Source organism: Phyllostomus discolor, chromosome 6 (assembly GCF_004126475.2).
Source record: "Phyllostomus discolor isolate MPI-MPIP mPhyDis1 chromosome 6, mPhyDis1.pri.v3, whole genome shotgun sequence".
Classification (NCBI taxonomy): Eukaryota; Metazoa; Chordata; class Mammalia; order Chiroptera; family Phyllostomidae; genus Phyllostomus; species Phyllostomus discolor.
Genome location: NC_040908.2, coordinates 135,172,707 through 135,194,918, shown reverse-complemented (window position 1 = coordinate 135,194,918; position 22,212 = coordinate 135,172,707). Strand labels below are relative to the sequence as shown.

At 53.3% G+C, this 22,212-nt stretch overlaps 2 protein-coding genes across 3 annotated transcripts in view; both read left to right on the top strand.

Annotated features, from left to right (window-relative positions):
• The window catches only part of ABCC8 (ATP binding cassette subfamily C member 8), a 78,116-nt gene extending 71,900 nt beyond the window's left edge, over window positions 1-6,216 (top strand). For both annotated transcript variants that reach the window (XM_028515614.2, XM_028515612.2), the window contains exons 30-39: window positions 790-892; window positions 1,454-1,567; window positions 1,924-2,044; window positions 2,166-2,296; window positions 3,192-3,270; window positions 3,466-3,574; window positions 3,968-4,071; window positions 4,851-4,984; window positions 5,419-5,481; window positions 5,974-6,216. In XM_028515614.2, coding sequence (XP_028371415.1) covers window positions 790-892; window positions 1,454-1,567; window positions 1,924-2,044; window positions 2,166-2,296; window positions 3,192-3,270; window positions 3,466-3,574; window positions 3,968-4,071; window positions 4,851-4,984; window positions 5,419-5,481; window positions 5,974-6,111 — 1,096 coding nt within the window. In that variant the 3' untranslated portion in view covers window positions 6,112-6,216. The remainder of the gene's footprint in view (window positions 1-789; window positions 893-1,453; window positions 1,568-1,923; window positions 2,045-2,165; window positions 2,297-3,191; window positions 3,271-3,465; window positions 3,575-3,967; window positions 4,072-4,850; window positions 4,985-5,418; window positions 5,482-5,973) is intronic.
• A 3,284-nt stretch (window positions 6,217-9,500) lies between these two features.
• On the top strand, window positions 9,501-12,798 carry KCNJ11 (potassium inwardly rectifying channel subfamily J member 11). The gene has a single exon (XM_028516667.2). The coding sequence runs from the start codon at window positions 10,479-10,481 to the stop codon at window positions 11,649-11,651; it is 1,173 nt and encodes a 390-aa protein (XP_028372468.1). The 5' UTR covers window positions 9,501-10,478; the 3' UTR covers window positions 11,652-12,798.
• The last annotated feature ends 9,414 nt before the right edge of the window (window positions 12,799-22,212 follow it).

The window sequence follows — 22,212 nt, the reverse complement described above, 5'->3', positions numbered from 1 at the left end:
TCTCGACAAACAGCCAGTAAGGAAAGGCCTGGGCTCCAGCCTGGGTCCCCACGGCCCCAAAGCTGGGGCTGTTTCCACCGTGGCACACCTATTGCAGAAGCTCACACACACCCTCATGCACACTCACCCCTCAGAGCAGTCACAGGTGCTCCAACTCTCCTGTCACACACATGTGCACCCTCACATACACACCTTCAACACACACTTCCTGAAGCCCTTCAGCGGTATGGTTTCACACTTGCCTCTCACACAGCACCTACACATGCATCCACCCTGTGGCTATGCAAACGCATGCTCTGTCACACCTCAGAAACTCACTTTACTGTCCTCACACACAGTTCACTCACAGGCCGTCCACCCAGAAATAATCAAAGCAGAACAAACACCTTCCAGGAATGAAAAGCAAATGCCCAACAAGGCTTGTCTTGAGTCCCTCTGAGTCCCCTCAGTTGTGTCCCTGGGACCGGTGGTGAGATGGCTTTTGTTCATCCTGTCCTTCATCATCACACCACTGCTCCTGCCCCTCCCCTGGGCTTGGCCCCGGCCGGCCAGGTCTGAGGGGCGGCCAAGGAGAGCGATGCCAGGAGCCCGGGCAGGTCAGAGGGAGGAGGCAGGTCCACATGTGTGTTTAAGCTCAGAAGAGAACGTGAGGAGGGCATGGGGGCGGGAAAGAAGCTTCCAGAGTCCCTGGTACAGAGAGATCTCATCTACCTTAGAGGGCCAGGGACGGCTCCCAGAGGCTACATGGGCCAAGATTACTTCCTCAGACCAACCTCACCCTCCCTCCAGGTATGAGGCCCGGTTCCAGCAGAAGCTCCTCGAATACACAGACTCGAACAACATTGCCTCCCTCTTCCTCACGGCCGCCAATAGATGGCTAGAAGTCCGCATGGCAAGTGCCCCCCACCTGCTGCCCCCGGACCCCAGAACAGGGCGTCTGATAGGGGTGTGGAGCTCTGCAGAGCAAGGGCGAAACAAACGCGAACCAGAGGGGCAGCACTGTGGGATACCAGCTCGTGTGTGCACGCAGGGTGGGCACTGAGGCCCCCCTGCCTCTCCCAACCCTGACGGTCCTCCTGGTGTCCACCCTGAGGCCCCTCTGCTCCATATTACTGCCTGTGGACCGTGTACCTGAGGAGTGTGCGAATACTGAGAATAGATGTGTGTTTAACTGTGATGAGTGTGCATCTGGAGTGGGTCATGTGACACTTATGTACCTGTGTGGACCAGCCAGTGAGGCATGTGTGCAGGTGAATGGGTGTAGGGGTGCCCCCACTGTCTCCTGGTGCTCCAGCCTTCACAGGTGCGCTGTGTGTCTGCTGATGTTTACGTGATGTGGGGGCTGGCGTTGAGTCTCGGCTCAGCTGAGCTACTCTCTGCCCTGAAGGGCAGGAGGGGAGGACACTGTGGCTTCCAGCCCCGAGGGCCCAGGCCAGCCCCTGTCCCTCCACAGGAGTACATTGGTGCATGTGTGGTCCTCATCGCGGCCGTGACCTCCATCTCCAACTCCCTGCACCGGGAGCTCTCGGCCGGCCTGGTGGGCCTGGGCCTCACCTATGCCTTAATGGTGAGTGACAGCGGGCCAGGCCCGGGGAGGGGCCAGACTCCACACCCAGGGAATCCCAGGACACCTTTTCCTAATGAGACACCCCTGGACCTTACCCCAGGCTGCTTTGAGTCTGATGTGGGCAGGAAAGCTGACTGCATGGCCCTGCCTTGCACCCAGGGCCCAGGCCCCAGACGGATGGTGGGTGAGGAACCACACTCCTCGTAACCCTCTGCATGCCTCTAGGAAGGGCCACCCTGAACAACCAGCCAGTGGACAACAAAAGATATCGGGGACCTCGGTCCCTCCTCAGCTTTAAGAAGACCATCTGGTGGCCAGGGACAGGTCACTTACTGTGACCATCTCAATCCCCATAGGTGTCTAACTACCTCAACTGGATGGTGAGGAACCTGGCGGACATGGAGATCCAGCTGGGGGCCGTGAAACGCATCCACGGGCTCCTGAAAACGGAGGCAGAGAGCTACGAGGGGCTGCTGGGTGAGGGGTGCCGGAGGGCTCTGGGGAGAGGGCCAGGAGGAGGGAGCCCGGGGGTAGGGTGGTAGCGCTGGGCACCAGCTGTGGCCCATGCCTAGCGACTGACCCCCAGCCCGGCCCCCAGCACCGTCGCTGATCCCGAAGAACTGGCCGGACCAGGGGAAGATCCAGATCCAGAACCTGAGTGTGCGCTACGACAGCTCCCTGAAGCCCGTGCTGAAGCACGTCAACGCCCTCATCTCCCCGGGACAGAAGGTCAGGGGCAGGGCGGGGGTAGGGGCACAGAGGGCTGGCAGCCTCCCAGAGCCACCTCGTGGCGCTCCAGGCCCCGAGGGTCTCACACCCATTCGGAGCCCCCAGTCTCCTGACCCTGGGCCCCTCACCTGACATGGCTGAGCCCACCTCTCCCCTCCTCCTCCTGCTGCCCTCACTCACCCACCAAGGAGGACACCCCAGGCTCCCCTGGTTAAAGGGGCTTTGTCAGCACCTCCCTGCCCACTGCAAATGGTCAAGATTCTGCCAGGGCACTGTCCCCTGAGTTTCACAGCAGGGGCCTAGGGGCAGAGTGTGAAGCCACTCTTGTCCTGGGGAGGGAGTCCCCATCTGGCACTCTGACCCGCCTCTCTTACTGATTCCGTCTCCCTCACTCCCACTCTGCTCTCTGCCACTGCCCCCCTCCTTCCACCTCTCACTATCTCTGTGTCTGTATTGGTTCTTTGTTGTCATTTCTGTTGGTATCCAAGGGCCAGGAAGCAATGCGGCCAGAGATGGCTCCAGTTTAAGGTGGGACACACAGACACACCACCGCACACCACACTCAGCCACCCCTGCCCTCCTGCCACACCCTTGCATATAGAGACACACCAGTGCCCCCAACTCCCCTGCAGCCAAGTACCAGGCACAGCCAGGCTGCACCCAGGTCCAGGCAAAACGGACTTGTACCCCCTGCACTTGCTTGCGGGTCCCCATGGGAACCCCCGCTGCAGGAAACAAGCCCAAACCTGGGGCCCAGCCCTGGCTAAACCAACGCTGGTGAGAAAACCAGGACAAGAAGATATGCTGTGACCTCCCTGCCCTGCACAGCCCCATAGCCAGCACCTGGATACCACGCCCCTGAGCCCCTGCAACACACTCGCGCTTCTCTTTCCAGATTGGGATCTGTGGTCGCACAGGCAGTGGGAAGTCCTCCTTCTCTCTCGCCTTCTTCCGCATGGTGGACACGTTTGAAGGTGAGGGGTATGGTGGGCACCCCACAGGTACCCACAGCCACTAGACGAAACCTCAGTCCTGGTGTATGATCACAGGGGCCCAGCAATCACAGTCTTCCCCTGCATCCGCCCTGGGCCCCAAATCCCAGGCTAAACAGTCCCCAGCACCTCCATTCCCCTCCACGGTGCTCCACCTGTCACCTGGTCTCCACGCAGGGCGCATCATCATCGACGGCATCGACATCGCCAAACTGCCGCTGCACACCCTGCGCTCGCGCCTCTCCATCATCCTGCAGGACCCCGTGCTCTTCAGTGGCACCATCCGGTGAGCCCCGTCTCCCCGCCCAGGCCTGGCTCCGCTTCACCCATTGAATCTGGAGAGTAAAGAGGAGGGGTGGGCAGGGCCAGGAGCACTTGGCTGGACACCCACCTCCCTGGGCAAGCAGCCCTGCTCTGGCCCCGAGCACAAGGGCCTGGCTCTGGTTCTTCAGAGGAGTCTTGCCCTCATGCCCTTCTCCTTCCCGTTAGGCCTGGGCAGGCACTGGTAGGGGCACCCCAACCCTGAGGTCTGGGGTGCCGCCACCTTAGTGCCCATCTCCCAGCCAGACCCCTACGTCAGTCAATTCTCTCTTCGCCAGCCTCACCCTCTGCAAGCCCCCTGGGGATGGCGCCAGCACCCTGCTCCCTTCCTAGCAGGGCTTTCTGTGTCGCACTCCAGATTCAACTTGGACCCAGAGAAGAAGTGCTCCGACAGCACTCTGTGGGAGGCCCTGGAGATAGCCCAGCTGAAGCTGGTGGTGAAGGCGCTGCCGGGAGGCCTTGGTAACTGCCGCTGGCTCAGCGGCTGATACGGTGCTAAAGGGCATCTGTAAAAGCTGGGGGTGGGGGGCGGGGGACTCATGCCTTGGGTGTGCCCAGAACTTGGAGTCTAAGGTCTGGCAGGACCCCGGAAACCACTCAGTCCTCCCTCTCACTGTACTGGAGCTCCGAGAGGTCAAGTGACTGGCCCCAGGTCATACAATTGGCCAGTTCAGGGTCCAGCACAGAAGGGACAGGGGGAGTCGCCGTGAGACAGAGCTTGCAGGTCCTGGCACCACGATGGTGTATTCTGCCCTGCCCTGCCCTGTCCACCTGCCTGCCCAGTTCTGGCAGAAGGAGGAAGGAGAGGACAGACTGGGAAACCCCAAGCACAGGGCACTCCTCAAAGCTGCTGGGAAGGCCCTGGCCCCACCCCAGCGGCCGGCAGGCCTTGGTGTGCTTGCTGCAGCCCCTTTGACAGCAGAGGCCGGCCAAGCCTTGCCTCCAGAGAACCACCCCACCAAGACGCCCACACGTGCAGCACACACACTCAGTGCACACACCCCTCCCAGAGCTGCCCGGAGCCCCAGCGGCACACAACTCCAGGGGGTGCTCTTCTCATTGTAATCTGTGGCATCCATGTTCTCCTGTAAGGCACGGCAACCCTACACGCCTGTACTCAGGACACACCCACATATTTGCTCCTGTGCAGACATCTCCCAACACCCCCAAGCCACACTATCTGCTCTACTCACAGCGCAGGGTTCACTCAGCCCTGCCCCTCCCCCTGCGGCCGATTTCAGATGCCATCATCACGGAAGGGGGGGAGAATTTCAGCCAGGGCCAGAGGCAGCTGTTCTGCCTGGCACGGGCCTTTGTGAGGAAGACCAGCATCTTCATCATGGACGAGGCCACAGCTTCCATTGACATGGCCACGGTTGGTCCTGGGCACACGCATGGGGTGGGGGTTTGGAGAGGGTGTGGGCGTTAGGGGGAAATTTGCACAAAGTGGTCCTGGCATTGCCGTTGCCTTGAACATCAAGACCATTTCTGGCAGAAAAGGCAAAGGGCTGGGGACCCTGACTCCAGCTAGTCCTGGGGGGCATGTTCATAACCCGCATACACACAGGCTACACACAGATCCACAGAGACCTCACACTGCCCAGCACACCGCAGACACACTCACAGCACACGGACAAGCCCAGAGCTGAGCTCCTTGAGTGCTGGGAGCCTGGCTGGTCCCATGCGGAGAAGGGCCCGACAGAGGGAGGGGTGGGGCTAGGATCGGGGTCAGGCCCCACATCCCCCAAAGCTGGGCCAGACCACGTGCACTGGGCAGGTGAGCCAAGAGCTGCTGCTCCTACCTGGCAGGAGAACATCCTCCAGAAGGTGGTGATGACGGCCTTCGCAGACCGTACGGTGGTCACCATTGCGGTAAGGGGCTCACTGATGGGGTGCAAGGGGTATGCCCAGCGAGAGAGCCACCTTTGGGCTCAAGAGGGACCCTGGAGCAGGACAGGACAAGGAGTCTGGAGGGCTTGCAGGGACCCTGGGTTGCAGGATTTGATGTGGGGTGGATTTGTACCTACCTGTCCTTCAGACCTTCCCTCTCATTGTCCAAGCTCCAAGACCTGCCCCTGTCCCAAGGCCCTGTGAGCTAGGCTAGGGTTACAGCTCCACAGGAAAGGGGGTGGGGGCTCTGTGAGACGTGAAGCCTGACGGTTGGGGCAGAGCGAGACTTGGTGAGGAGAGAGGATGTCATTAGTGGGAGAATGGCTTGGAGTCACAGCCACCCTGGGAAAGGTCAGTCACCACAGATGCAGGACATCCTGGCCAAATGCCTTCCCCTTCACCCTGCAGGGGGGATGCCCTCAGTTGCCTTGCCCTTTCCCCTGCCATCCTGACCAGCCCATCCCACCCCTCCAGCACCGCGTGCACACCATCCTGAGTGCAGACCTGGTGATTGTCCTGAAGCGGGGTGCCATCCTTGAGTTCGACACGCCAGAGAAGCTGCTCAGCCGGAAGGACAGCGTCTTTGCCTCCTTCGTCCGTGCAGACAAGTGACCTGTCGGAGTCCCAGTGCCATCCCATGCCCCATCCTGGCCCCACCTCCCGTCTGGGTTTTCTAACTGTAAATCACTTGTAAATAAAGAGATTGGTTCTTTCCTACCAGAGGCCTTGGTTCCAGTAGGCAGAGGCTAGGGTGGACTGAGGGTCCAGAGGAGCCAGCGTGACCTTGGCATCAGGCAGACTGAAGAAGGTGTGCAAGCATGGGCAAACTCGGGTTTCCTTTTCTGTGAAGTGAGGGTGTATTAGTGTCCGTGGGCTGCTGTAACAAAACACCAAGGACTGTGTGGCTTAAACAACAGAAATGCATTTCTGACAGTTACGGAGGCTGCAAGTCCAAGATCGAGATGTTGCAGATTAGGTTTCTCCTGAGGCCTCTCTCCTTGATGGCAGACAGCTACCGTCTAGCTGTGTCCTCATGGGCTTTCTGGATTCTGTATGCACATCCATGGTGTCTCTCTCTTTTCTGATTAGGACACCAGTCATATTGGATTAGGCCTCCCCTCCCACGACTTCACTTAACTTAATTACCTCCTCCTAGGACCTGTCTCCAATACAGTCACACTGTAGAGCTTTCCAGTGTATGAATTTAGGGCTTCAATATATGATTTTGGGGGGCAATACATAACAAGAGATATGACACTTTTGTGATTATCTCATCAGATAAGGTAGCAGATCTCCTTATAGCTTGGTCCCTGTCCTTCTTACTTTAATTCCTGGACTTACAATTGTGGGGCCCCAAGAACCGTGGATTAGCACCATTTCTCATGCAAGTGACAGGAGCCCAATTCCACATGGCTTAAATGAAAATGAGTTTATTGTCATATGTGACTGAGGACAGGAGGTGTACTACTTCAAGCACGGCTGGTCCAGGCGTTTGACACCAGGGATGTGTCTCCATTTCTGGGTTCCCTCTTCCAATGACAGATGGCCACTAGCAGCTCCAACTAGCTCCCTATCCTTTGAAACAGAGATGTTCTTTCCTAATAGTTCCAGCAAAAATCTTGGGAGCCAATCTCAATTGACCAACTTGGGTCATATCCTCACCTCCAATCACTGTGGTCAGAGGGCTGGAACAAGCTGACTGGCTAGGCCTCGATCACATGTCCCCATCTCCATGCTTCATGTGGGGCATTCAGAAGCAGGAGAAGGTGGCCCCTCAGAGGGAAAGCACAGTGCACACCACAAGTCAGCCAGGTGGTGGCTGGGAGATGCTGGGGCCCAGACACGGGAGACCCAAACAACAGCTGTCCCCAGACTCCATCTGCACACCTGCCCTCAGCCAAGAAATGACAGGTGCTCATTTACACATCATTTTATTACATTTACATGTTGCCTATAGTAGAGGCTGTACCAGGCTCTGGGGTACAGACCCAGGAGTCTTGGGCCTGCATTCCCCTTGTCTGCAGCAGGTAAGAAACCTACAACATAAGTAAAACCCACCAGTCATTGGAGACAGGTGCAGCACAAACCCTTCTGAATGTTCTCGGAGCCAGACCTGTAAGGCTGCTTGGGGAGACAGGATTTGAGTTGGGCATGAGAGGAGCAGAGTTAGAGAAAAGGGCCTGTAGATGGTGGGTGGGGGTCATAAGATCAGAGAGCCTTGAATGCTAGGACAAGAAGTCTAGGATAAGCCTATGGACAAAAGGGACGTGGAGAAGTTTTCTGAGTGAGAACAGGGCTTGACAAGAGCAGTGTTTGAAGGAGATGAGTTGGAGGAGGTGCAGGATGGATCAGGGGAGGAGACTGAGCCCTTTGGGTAGTGGACTGGTGCTCCTGGAAAGGGCAGAGCAGGGAATAGCTGAGGCCTCAGGGCTATGCTGAGAGGCAGGGTTCTGAGATGCCTCTGGGGGCCCATCAGCTCTCTCCAGCGTGGGGCCTCCCAGGAGCAGAGCCAAGAGGATTCCCGCATGATCCTATGCCCCGCCCTCTGCAAGGAATTCCAGGAGCAGGGCCCACACTCAAGTCTTGCAGGCATACCCAATGCAATCCTGGCACACACCCCTCTAGAGCATCCCTGATGGTCTGCCCACCTTGACTTGGATACCCTGCAGACGTGGGTCATCCCTGGTTATTAGAACGGACTCTTCCATATGCAAAATCAAAGCCTGTCTCTCTTCCACTCAGTGTGTATACTGGGTCTACACTTGGGGCCCAAGAGTTTCTGTACCAGTGCCCAAACTCCCTGGGGAGCTCTTCAAGCCTCCTTTTTCTGATGGCTAAACAGCTGTAGTTTCCCCAAAATTTTCCCATGTAACCCTAGCTCCTTGAGCTCCCCACTCTGCTCCCCCTGTTTTCCCCTCCCCACCCAAAGCACTGCACTCTGGTAATATAGCCCAAGATCATGCTCACTCTGAGCAGCAGTGTCCTGCCTTCAGGTGGGTAAGGGAGAAAAAGAGGAAAACTCAATATGAAAGTCATACCTGGCCCCCCAGAGGCCCGTAAACCCACTGTCCCTAAATTTCCAGCCCCTGCCTCAAGCCGCCACTCCAACAAATGAACACACATGGGTCAGGGGTCCCTCCATAAGGACCTGAGCCCCAGAGAGGGAGTGGGACCGTTACTGCCACAACGGAGAGCTAGCAGGCTTTCCCTTTCAGATGAGAACTGGGGACCTCCCACCTGGGGCCTAAACCACAGGTCAACGCTAGACTAATGCCTGCAGTAGAAACAGCACTCAGAGCCTGGGTGCCCCAGTGCCCAAGCCGGCCCTAATACAGCCCCACTGACCCAAGTGCATCTCATGACCTAAGGCTGAAGAAGTCAGGCCATGGGTGTAAAGAGGTGAAAAGCAAGTGCCGGTAGCTCAAACCCTCTTTAAAGCGCAGGGGTGGTGTTGGGGGAGGGGGCAGTTGGTTGAGAAGATGCAACCACCCAGGCTTCTGGGCTGTTGTATTCAGCATCCCCTGTATTCAATTGTGTTCCTACACCTTCTAAGGTACTTTCTCCCCCCCTGGGGAAGGGAGGCCGTGGATTACATCAGATTCCCAAAGGATCCATGACTCAGAAAAGATTAAGAGCATTCTCCAAAAAGAAGAAGCAGGCAGATAAGAAGTCATCGGACTACCTAATCTCCCCGTGTCACAGGGTTGGTTATGCAGCCCCTCCTCGCGCGCCCCCTTTCTCTGCGCCCAAACTGAGGATAGGAGAATTGCAGAAGGGAGCCAGGGCGACAGGGGTCGCCGATCCGAGTGGGAGGGCAAGTCACGACTTCCTTCACTTCCATCCCGCCCTAATTTCATAGACCGTGGGCAGAAGCGACCTCTTTTGGTCCACCTGATTGGGCAAACCCTCAAGGCCAGACTGAGTCTGGAGAAAGCAGGCAGTAGGAGGTGGACGGCGAGAGGCGGGGCTTGAATCTGGGCTCAGGAGTAGGTCGGGCTCCCCCTGGCGGCCCCTGCCCCCACTCGGCTCCCCGCGGCCCTTGCCCTCAATCTTCCACCCCGACTTAGCACGGGTCGGTCTCCGCGGACTGACAGACACACGGGAGGACAGCCCGCCCCAAGCCCAACGTCAGGAAGAGGCGGGGAGGCGATGGCTGCGGCTTGAGGAGCAGGAGCAGGTGCCTCGGAGACGAGCAGGCGGGGCCGGGACGGAGCGCGGGGCGGGGGCGCGGCGCCGGCGTGCGTGCGGCCGGCGCGGGGACAGGAGGACCCGACTTGGGAGTGATCCCGGTCAGGTCACGCTGGGGCGAGGGGATCTGGAGTTGGGCCGGGTGGGGTGGCGACTCTCGAGGGCGCAGGACCCCAAGGAGACAGAGAGGACGAAAGCTGGAGGAGGGATCCAAAGAGCGGCGAGAGCGCTACGGGGGGTGGGGTAGGGAAGAGTGGGCATACCTGGAGGTGAGACTGGGGAGTGGTCAGGATATGAAACTAGCGCGGAGAGGGCTCAGGAGCAGGAATGGGTGAGGTGGAAGATACGGTGGGAGTTGTGTGAGGTCTGGTCAGTTGTGATAATAACCGGAGGTGTTAAGTTCCAAGACAGAAGAGGTGGGTTAAGAAGGAATGCTGGTGGAGAAAAGGGATCTTAGACAGGGGGGCGTCCAGGGGTAGTCAGCAGGAGAGGAGTGTTGAGCTGGAGCTGAGGTCCAGGTCCAGGTGGGGAACTGGCAGAGTGGGAGCTCTCTAGGCAATGGGCAGGTGGGCTAGGGTGTGAGGCTAGTATAAAAAGTGAAGCAGGGGCCAGATGGAGGTGAGGATGAGACTGGTTGGGGAGGCACCTCAGAAATGAGACCAGCATAGACTGAGGGCGGACCCAGAGTGGAAGGGTACCCAGGGAGGGAACCCCACAGTGAGGCCAGAGGCTGCTCAGAGGGCACTCTCCCCTCCCATGAGTGAAGCCTCTCCCTGGTGGTCGCCGGAGCCATGCTGTCCCGCAAGGGCATCATCCCTGAGGAGTATGTGCTGACACGGCTAGCGGAGGACCCTGCAGAGCCCCGGTACCGGGCCCGGGAGCGGAAGGCCCGCTTCGTGTCCAAGAAGGGCAACTGCAACGTGGCCCACAAGAACATCCGGGAGCAGGGCCGCTTCCTGCAGGACGTGTTCACCACTCTAGTGGACCTCAAGTGGCCGCACACACTGCTGATCTTCACCATGTCCTTCCTGTGCAGCTGGCTGCTCTTTGCCATGGTCTGGTGGCTCATCGCCTTTGCCCATGGTGACCTGGCCAACGGAGAGGGCGCCACTGTGCCCTGTGTCACCAGCATCAACTCTTTTTCATCTGCCTTCCTTTTCTCCATTGAGGTCCAAGTGACCATTGGCTTCGGCGGGCGCATGGTGACCGAGGAGTGCCCGCTGGCCATCCTGATCCTCATTGTGCAGAACATCGTGGGGCTCATGATCAACGCCATCATGCTGGGCTGCATCTTCATGAAGACCGCCCAGGCCCACCGGCGGGCTGAGACCCTCATCTTCAGCAAGCATGCAGTCATCGCCTTGCGCCATGGCCGCCTGTGCTTCATGCTGCGCGTGGGCGACCTCCGCAAGAGCATGATCATCAGCGCCACCATCCGCATGCAGGTGGTGCGAAAGACCACCAGCCCCGAGGGCGAGGTGGTGCCCCTCCACCAGGTGGACATCCCCATGGAGAACGGTGTGGGGGGCAACAGCATCTTCCTGGTGGCTCCCCTCGTCATCTACCACATCATTGACGCCAACAGCCCACTCTACGACCTGGCCCCCAGTGACCTGCACCACCATCAGGACCTCGAGATCATTGTCATCCTGGAAGGTGTGGTGGAAACCACGGGCATCACCACCCAAGCCCGCACCTCCTACCTGGCCGACGAGATCCTGTGGGGTCAGCGCTTTGTACCCATTGTGACCGAAGAGGATGGCCGCTATGCCGTGGACTACTCCAAGTTTGGCAACACCATCAAAGTGCCCACACCGCTCTGCACAGCCCATCAGCTTGATGAGGACCGCAGCCTACTGGACGCCTTGACCCTCGCTTCGGCCCGTGGACCACTGCGTAAGCGCAGTGTGGCCATGGCCAAGGCCAAGCCCAGGTTTAGCATCTCTCCGGATTCCCTGTCCTGAGCCATGGTCCCCTGAGCTCCCACCCCACATGTGTGCACATGGGCAGTGTGGTATGGTATGTAGAGTGGACGTGGCGTGGCCCTCTCGGCCAAGCCAGGACCTGGTGCAAGGCTGGGCCCTCCGCAGTTCAGCCTCCCTGCTGCTGCTCACCCAGGGTGTTGCAAGGCATTGTCACTACCTATTTATGGCTTCAGCTGGAGCCCATACTGGGTTATTTTTGTTCCCGTTCCTCCCAGCCCCAACTCAGGACTGGTTGGTCTTCCTCCCTGGACCCAAGGCTGGAGAACTTGTGGGACGTGTTAGGCCCTACAGCTGGGACTCCAGCTACTTTTGGGGTCCTGTGGTCAACCGGTCACAAGCTGGGCAGATGACTGGGGAAGAACAGTCCCTAGGTTGGGGGCCTGCTGCTGTGTTTCTGTGGCCCCAAGACACGCCTCTGGTCAGGCCTCAGCCACTCTTGGTCCCTGAAAATGCCATGAGCTACAGAGTGGGCCCAGCCAGCTGGGGAGGCAGTCAGTGAGGGAGCACGTTCCAGATGAGAGATTGGGGGTGTGGGGCCTGCATGGGCAGGGACAGGCTGAGGTGGACAGGAGCCCCCTCCACGGGGCGGGCTCCAGCAGGGAGGAAAAGGCATGAGGATGCTCAGCTTTACTGAGTCCTGCTCAGGCACAGGGACAGGGAGATGGGCCCTCTGCCCCTGCCCTTTGCCTCAACACCAAGCCTCCTGCTATGAGGGCTCCATGGGCTGGGGCTGCTGAGCCTGCCTGTTCCCATTCTGTCCTTCACCCTCAGAGGCTGGGGTGGGCTGGGGTGGGCTGGGGCAGGCACTGGCATGCCAGACAGAAAGATGAGGAGAGGGGTGTTGTGGGCCCACCACACTCAACGGGCCTCAGACCAAACTCTGGTGTTGGTTCCCCACCAGTGGCTGCCACTCACTTTGTCCAGAGGGTGACTGTGGAGGGTCCATGGGTTGCTAGAAAAGGAGATGTTGGAAAGGTCAGGGTGGGGGTGAACAAGGTCCCTGAGGCAAAGAAGGCATTGGCCCTCATGGGCCTGACCCCAAGCCTGGACTCTTGAGCAGTGTTGCGTGTACCTGCTCATAATTCTGCCTTCTCCCTTGTCAATAAAGCCTCCCTCCTTCATGGCCTAAACTCTGGACTGTTCTTGCTAGGGAGCTAGGAGATATGCTGGTGGGCAGGGAGGGCAGGAGCTAGAACAGCCACCTCTCATTCCAGAGGTGCCATGGACCTCAGTCCAGAGGCCCTCGAAGACCCCTGAGGATGGTGGTCTTCCCCAGTTCAAGGAGACATTTCCCTGTTCGCCTCAGGCAGCCCAGCCCTATCAGCCTGTCTGGCCATTGCAACTTTGGACACCCACTCGGCTTATAGCCCTGCCTCCACTGAGGAATCTGCTGGAAAGCTGGGGTGCTCAGGGAGAGAGACGGGGACATGATATGCATTAGCCAACTGACTGGAGCATAAGCTGTCAGGCTAGCTGACTGGGTTCAGATCCTGGCCCTCGCTCTATGATACGACCTTGGTCAAGTAACTTCACATCTCTTTGCCTCAGTTGCCTCATCTAAAATGTGGGGCTATTAATCATGCCTACGTCATAGAACTCTTGTGGGAGTAAGTAAAAAATGCATGTAAAATGCTGAAGTGCCTGGTCCACAGTAAGTGCTCAGGAAATGCTAACTGTCATGACTGTGGATGTATCAGCCACACGATGAGACGACCGACCAAGCAGACGTTGAGAGAGAGGGCGATGAGTGTCTGGGCCTGGTCCTGTCTCTTCCCTGTGTCCTGTCTGAGCTAATCCCAGGGGCTGTGGCAGGGCCTGTTACCTGGTCTTCTTGTCTCCATCTCACCCCTCAGCCCATCTGCAATGCCGCCACCAGGGCTCTTTTGGAAAGGCTTGTGACCATCCTGTCCCACGTCAACTACCAGCAGTGGTTCCCCATCACCTTCTGGGTCAAGGCCACACCTGTAGCCAGCCATTTCAGGCTTTGCCTGCTTTCCAGCCTTCCAGTGCCCCCTCGCCCTCCTCTGGCTGCCTTCCTGTGCCCTCTTTGCATATAACATTGACCTCCAACCTCCAAGCCTTTGCCTGGGTTACTCCCTTTCCCTGGACTGCCCAGGTGTCATCTCTGCCTGCTGAAATCCTTAAAAGTCCAGACCAAAGGACACCTTTTCAAAGCCTTCCCTGATTGTTCTGGAAAGACATGCCCCCCCTCCTTTTCTGTGTGTGTGCGCATTCTACTTTGGCCTACGTTTGTGCATTTGTCTCCCCATCTTCAAGCCCGTGGCTCCTTGAGGAGAGGGACTATGCCTGATTTAGCATGTGCCTGGCACTAAGTTACTCCTGAATCAATGAATGATGGGTGGATGGGTGGGTGGAGGGATGGGTGGATGGTGTGCAGAACAACAATCCAGGATTATTGCTACACTTTGAGGCCTCCAGAAGGCTTTTTGCTGGACAAGTGATAGTTTGTCCCTGGAGACTCCAGAGGCAGGGCTGAGAGCCAGGAAGCTGCTGCTTCTGTTCCAAGCTCTGAGCTGCCCTCTCCCTGCACCACACAGTCCCCCAGCATTGGTTCCCTTCCTTCCTCAGCTGACCCATTTCTGACTGAAAGGGAAAAAATGAAAAGCTACTCAGAGTCAGCCCAGACTTTCTGGGACTTAGACTGGCTGTTCTGGAGGCCAGAGGAAGGGCCAGACTCCCTGTGAAACCCTTTGGCAACACCATCCTTGGGATCCCATCCATAGTAACCTTCCTCCAGCCCCTCAAACCTTAAGCTGCTGACAGTGAACTGGCAGAACTGAGGGCTTGGCGCCACCTGCTGGCCACAGAGAAGACCTACTTGATCCCAGAATATCAGGGCTCTGATCCTAGGCTTAAGGTTTAGCTCAGGGAAGAGCTGGAAAGTGTCAGGCATGGAAGGGAATGTGGACCAAGCCTTTCCTGCCCCTTGTGAATGTTCTTGCCCACTGATAGTGCCCCTTTCATCCAGGGGCACCCTTGCTTGAAAGCACTGGACTAACCCAAGGAAGCTCCCCTGAGCTCCACAGAGCCCAGCAGCAACTTCTGTGAGAGTTTGGTGTCCGATATTCTGCCCCCGCACAGCATTGGACATCACACAAGAGCAGACAGAGCAGTCCACGCGAGTCCACAACCTGCTTGCAGACTCGGCTGTCCCCCAGGCCCCTGGAGAGGGGAGGGCGGCACCTCAGGTCACTCTGGTCCAGTGCTGATGCAGACCCTGTTCTCCAAGTTTGTAGATGAGGAAACAAGATCAGAAGTGACATTAAGTTCCCAAAGTCTCACAGCTTTTGATGTGGCAGCCCCAAGATTTGGTCCCGAGTCTGTCTCACACTACTGCACAGTCCCAGTGACATGATCTGCAGCTTTTACTCAGAGTACCACCTTTCCAAAGTGTCAAATCCACCACAGACAGTGGCCTCTAGATCAAGAGCAAGAGGGACAATATAACTCAGGAAGACCCTGACCTCCCTGAGTCCCTGATTTGAGGCTGATGACAGGCTCAGCTGTGGTAACACCTTTGGATTTGGCATCTCCAGCCAGTCATCTCGAGGCCCACATATGGCCATGCCACAGAGGGGTCTCACCCAGCTTCTACAGAACCCACTCTCCACAGATGGTGCCCTCCCAGCTCCACCCTGCAGGTGAGCTCTACCTCACAGTTTTTCTTAGGGAGAACTTTCCTAAGGAGCTTTCCACTGGGAGTAGAGGAGTCGTGGCTCCCTGCATGTCTCTGGGCTCATCTCTGAGGTTTCCCCCAGGTCCAGGTGTCAGTCACCTTATCTTGTACCAAGACATGCAGAAGACTTTGGGGATGGGGTGAATTTTGCATGCCAAAGTCATGTTGCCTCCAGACTAGGGCAGGCGTGAAGAACGACAAATCTGTGGTTTGTTCCAGCTTCAGAGAAGCTGGGGAAAGACAGAACAGAGGCACTCAGATCAGAACTGCATTCCAGAGAGTGGGTTTATTGCTCTGGAATCTAAATTATTGGCACCTTCTCTTCCAGGTCCCCCTGCCTGGGGCATGGTGTATCTTCATGGCAAGGGCAGCAGGTGCTACCTACACCTACTCTATTTCCGCTCTGGGCAGGCCCACCTCTGCAGTGACGTGAAAGACAGGCCACTCAGGCTGGCCTGCTTGGGCACAGGATGCCAATGAGTGGGAAACTAATGCAAAGGGCCTATGCGACTACACAGATGTAGGCCCTCCCCTGGCAGAAGCAAGGGTGTACCCAGTGTGGGCCGGGTCGGCGGTACCTGGGAGCTTCCTTCAGCCACACATCTCCCCTTCCTGAAGGGGTGACATTCCTCACAGCACAAATACACCCGAAACTACCCCTCCACCGACCACCAGCACCCAAGTGGAGCAAGCCAGACTTTGGGGGGCCCTGCCTCTGTATTTTCTTTATTTCATCAAGTCCAGATTTTCTCATAAGGCCATTATTATTGGGGAACTGGAATCACTCCGGAGTAACCCAGAGACAAGTAAATGCTCAGTTCTGACTAAGACTCTTTTGTTAAACTCCTGGGTCCTTGGTTTCCCATCCATCTTGGAAGGGGAAGAAGGAAAATCATCCCATGATCCTGCCTCTTTTGAGCCTCTCCTCTGGTCTGACCAGCATACTTGTTCCTCTGTTTAGGGACTCTTTGATGCCTTTTTTCTACAGCATGGATTCCCTTCCAGTCAGCGCTGTCCATTTACCATTCCCTACATTTCACATCTGATATTTTCATTTTCCTCTAATGATACCTCATCTGTGATTTCCCCATTTACTTGTATTTTTCCCTTGTATCACTTTACTGTTCTATCAGATTCTCTACAAAATTATAATGTCTTTTACTAAATTTATAAAATCACATCTGCTTTACTACTTTTTCCAAAGAGTGTCATTCCCTTTCAGCCACAGTAAACAGCTTGGACTGCTCCCTTTCTTCCTTAGTCCCACTGTTGCCATTTGCCTCCTTCCACTTGGAGATTTACTGAACCCTCCCCACTTGGAAATGTATTGGGTCCTCTGATTATCTTGAAATAGGATCCAGACACACGGATGCTGCAATCCCCACATGCCACCACTAGAGGCCACTCTTAACACCCTCTGGTGGGAACCTCAACAGTGGGGAGTGTTGTATTCATCCCTTTAAATGAACTTCAACCTTTTTCATCTTAAGGCACACATCAACTAAATACTAAAATTCTGCGATACACCAAAAACTGTTTGTCACTCTGACCACAAAATAAGTATAATTTTGAAATATTCCTATCAGATGGCTTTTGTGTTGGCTGTTGTCATCTTTTTCTTTGACAGCCTAAGGGAAAAAAGGTCAGAGCCTCTGGCTAGCAAGTACTGCAAGTTTCAAAACTTCTTGCAGCACACCAGTGTGCCCCACAGCGCTTGAAAATCGCTACTCTAAGCCAAGGGACATAAGACCTAAGAACTGTTTCTGAGCCATTACTCCAGCTTCTGGTAGCTGGCCCACAAAGGTCCACAAACACAACTGCACGCCCCTGATCATTGCATTCAGAACCACTCTGTACGTTGCCCATGGCCAACACCTGGCCTGAGACCCTCTGCAGCCCTGTCAGCCTGTCCTGGCAGAGGCGCCCAGACTTTCATCCAACTAGGGATGGCATCAGCCACCTGGGTTCGCTTACAGAAAATGAGGCAAGGGCCAAGCTCACCCTCGAACAGGTCCTTCCCTAAGAACTGACTGGAACTGCACTGAGCCAGCCTCTCCTCTAGACCGAATTAGTGACCAAGCTCATCATTCCCAGCCCAACCCCACCCCGGACCTTCCTGGATGGTATGGGACACTGATGAAAGATTTAAGTTGCACCCTTTCCTACTCATGAGACCAGAGGTGGGGGTGAGGGTGGGGTCAAGTCACTTATTTCTACCAAACAATAAGTCAGGTATAAATTAAAAGTCAATACTTTTATTTGTATATCGGCATGTACAGATTGTTCTCAATGAACGAAGAAATAGTATTTGAAATGGAAACACGTCAATAACTTTTGCTTTCTCTCCCCTCCCCCCCTTTTTTAAATTAAGATATAACTGGCATATATTAGTTTCACGTGTATGACATAAGATTTGATGTTTGTATATATCACAAAATGATCACCACAATAAGTCTAATTAAAATTCATGTCTCTACAGTTCCAAAATTTTTTCTTGTGATAACTTTTAACATTTTCTTTTAGCAACTTTCAAATATTCCATGCAGTATCAACAATTCTGCTCACTATGTCCATTTTGACAATGGTATTCCCATGAGCTTACAGTGGAGCTAAAAATTCCTATCACCTAGTGAAGTCACAGGCACCCGAGTGTCGTAGCAGTGTAATGCTCATGTTAGTGGTGATGCTGGTGGAAACAAACCTACTGCCCAGTCATATAAATATATGTATAAAAGTATATGTATTTATGTACAGTACATAATACTTCATAACGATACTGACTGTTACGGGCTCATAGATTTACTATGCTATAGTTGTATTGCTATATTAGAGTATCCTTTTTCTAGCTATAAAAATGAGTTTCCATCCTGATAGAGTGACTCAGTTGGTTGGGCCTTGTCCAGCAAAGCAAAGGGTCACCAGTTTGATTGCCGGTCAGGGCACATGCCTGGGTTGCAGGTCCAGTCCCTGGTCAGAAAGATACTATAGGCAACTGGTTGATACTCCTCTTTCACATTGATTTTCCTCTCCCTCTCTTCCTCCCTCCAGTCCCCTCAACCTAAAAATAAAGCAAATAAGTTTGCTGTAAACAGTATGTGGTATTATACTAGCAGCAGCCTCAAATCCTGTTGACTGCGTCTCTTGATTGTATCATTTTCTCATGTGCTTCATTCAGTCTCATACTGTTTTATAAGTTTAGTGCAGCCTGAGTGTGCAGTGAAGTCTACGCCAGTACCACGTCCTGGCCTCCACATTCACTGGCTCACCCAGAGCAACTTCCAGTTCTGCAAGCTCCATCCATGGTCAGTGCCCTGTACAGGTGTACTACTTCTGATCTTTTATACCATAGGTTTACTGTACTTTTTCTATGCTGAGATACATAAATACTGAACATTGCATCACAACCGCCTCCAGTACGCAGGATAGCAACATGCTGTACAGGCCTGTTGCCCAGGAGCACCATTGCTTCCATACAGCCTATGTGTATGGAAGGCTGTAACACCATCTAGGTTTGTATAAGTGCATTCAGTGATGTTAACACGATGAAATTGCCTAACAACACATCTCGCAGAATGTAGCCCCTTTGTCAAGTGGTACATAACTGTGTGTGTGTGTGTGTGTGTGTGTGTGTGCACATCATAGTTTCTTTATCCATTCATCCCTCAATAGACACTTAGGTTGTGTACATGTATTGGCTATTGTAAGTAATGCTATAATGAACACAGAGGTGCACTAACTTCAGTGTCTGTCTTTCCTCCAGGCAAATTCCCAGAGGTGGATTGTCTGGATTATGTGTTAGTTCTGTCTTTGACTTTTTGGAGGAACTTCCATACTACATTCTATAATGGCTGCACCACTGTTCATTCCCACCCCCAGTGCACCAGTATATCTTCCCTCTTCTCCGAATCCAGGCCACTATTTTTCATTTCTTGTCTATTTTTTGATAGTAGCCACTCCAACACGGGTGAGGTGATGCCTCATCGTTCTGGTTTGCATTTTCCTGGTGAGTAATGATGTCGAGCACCTTTTTATGTACCTGTTGGCCATCTGTATAATTTCTTTGGAAAGTGTTGCTTTTTTCCCTTATCTTGGAAAAAGCTGACTGGCCCGAGGGTATCCAAGAGGGCCGTTTGAACAGGCTGCTCTTGAGAAAACTGTGTGTGTCATCAGGAAACTCATTTTGGTTCCTCACACATTCCCTCAGAAAGTTTGTGGTTTCTGGTCTCGCGCTCGCTGTGAACCCGGAACAGGCACGACGAGGCGCTTAGAGTGATCCTAGACCCCTGAATTTCAAAAGTTTTGGGGAGGGGCGCACCCTTTTACGATACCCAGGGAGGGCGCAGTGAATCCCAAAACGTCGTGGGTGCCTCCTGAGATCATAGAGCTGGAATCCTGCATGACCCCAGAGTCTGGCAGAACATGGAAGTGAGATCCAGAGATCCAGTGTGCTGGGGAGCGCCCAGGGTACCTGACAGACTTGCTGAGATTTGGGCTGGGAGAGAGAGAAGCATTTCAAAGGTCCCTCAGCCAGCTGAAGCCAGCAAGATCAGAAAAACTGGTCTGGCCAGGTCACAAAAAAAAGTAGGGGGAAGCTGTGAACACCAGGATACACGAAGGAGATTGCACCACTGAATCTCACAAATATTCTACCACAGAAGTTCACACCATAATTACAGGGAATCAGAACAGATCAATTTAACAAACAAGAAGAAAAAAGAAGAAACCCACGAACAATGAGAAAACAAAGAAACAACCCCCAACTGAAGGGAAATGAGGAAGCCTCAGGAAAAATGCTAAATGAAATAGAGGCAACTCAACTATCAGATAGTGAGTTCAAAACAATGATTACCTGGAAGTTCAATGAACTCACATTGAGTTTTCAGAAATTAGAGGGAAACTACATCAATCTCACTGCAAACTATATAAACATGAAAAAGGAAATAGAAACTCTCAACAAAGGTCAAGAGGAAATGAAGAATACAATTTCTGAACTGAAGAACACAGTAGAAGGAATGAAAAGCAGGATCGATGAAGCAGAAGATAGGATTAGCGAGCTGGAGTACAAAGTAGAAAACAACATCCAGAAAGAGCAAGAAAAGGAAAAGGGGCTCAGAAAGAATGAAGAGGGATTAAGAGAAATGCAAGACAATATGAAATGTAATAATATCCGTATAATAGGGATACCAGAAGGAGAAGAAGAAGAGCAAGGGATCGAAAACCTAGCTGAACAAGTAATGAAGGAGAACTTCCCTAATTTGATGAGAGAACAAGTCACACAAATCCAGAAAACATGGAGAGTCCCAGTCAAGAGGAACCCAAAGAGGCCCACCTCCAGACACATCATAATTAAAATGGCAAAATTTCAAGACAAAGAGAGAATCTTAAAGGCAGCAAGGGAGAAAAAGGAAGTAACATACAAGGGAGCCCCAATAAGGATAACAGCTGACTTCTCAATGGAAACACTTCAAGCCACAAGAGAATGGCAAGAAATACTCCAGGTAATGAGAACCAGAGGTCTGCAACCAAGGCTGCTATATCCAGCAAGGCTCTCAATCAAGATAGAAGGCCAAATAAGAAGCTTCCCAGACAAAAGAAGTCTAAAAGAATACACCTTGACCAAACCAGCTCTGCAAGAAATCCTAAAGGGACTGCTTTAAGGAAGGGAAGGAAAAGAGAGAGAGAGAGAGAGGAACACACATACATAAAAGAAAATGAATAAGTACCTATCAATAATAACCTTAAATGTAAATGGATTAAATGCTCCAATCAAAACACACAGAATAGCTGAATGGATAAGAAAAAATGACCCACATATCTGCTGTCTACAAGAGATCCACCTCAGGACAAAAGACCTACACAGGCTGAAAGTGAAGGGCTGGAAACAAATCTTCCAAGCAAATGGACAGGGAAAAAAAGCCAGGGTATCAATACTCATATCAGACAAAATAGACTTCCAAAAAAGGTCCATAAAGAGAGACCCAGAAGGTCACTTCATAATACTCAAGGGAAGAATCCATCAAGAAGACATAAATATTGTAAATATATATGCACCCAACATAGGAGCACCAAAATACATAAAAAAAAATCTTAGAGGACTTCAAGAAAGATATGGATAGCAACACAATTACAGTGGGAGATTTTAACACCCCACTATCAAAAATGGACAGATCTCCTAAACAAAATATCAACAAAGATATTGTGGCATTGAAAATTACCCTTGAGGAAATGGACTTTACTGATATATACAGAGCCCTCCATCCAAAAGAAGCTAAATATACATTCTTTTCAAATGTACACGGGACATTCTCAAAGATAGACCACATGATAGGACACAAAACAAGCCTCAAGAATTTCAAGAAAATTGAAATCATACCAAGCATTTTCTCAGACCACAAGGGACTGAAGCTAGAAACTAACCCCAAGGAAAAAAACCAAAAACACTCAAAATCATGGAGATTAAATAGCATGCTATTAAACAATGAACAGGTCAAGAATGATATTAGGGAAGAAGTCAAAAGGTTTCTGGAAACAAATGAAAATGAACTCACAACAACCCAAAACTTATGGCACACAGCCATGGCAGTCCTGAGAGGGAAGTTCATAGCGATACAGGCCCACCTATAAAGGTTAGAAACGTTCCAAACAAACAACCTAACCCTATGTCTACAAGAACTCGAGGAACAACAAAGGCAGCCCAGAGCAAGCAGAAGGAAGGAAATAACCAAGATCAGAGCAGAATTAAATGACATAGAGACTAAAAGCACAATTCTAAGGATCAATGAATCCAAGAGCTGGTTCTTTGAAAAGATAAACAAAATCGACAAGCCTTTAAGCAGACTCATC

What these genes read in the sequence shown, in the direction of transcription:
- KCNJ11 (XM_028516667.2), top strand. Translation starts at nt 10,479, where the DNA reads ATGCTGTCCCGCAAGGGCATCATCCCTGAGGAGTATGTGCTGACACGG.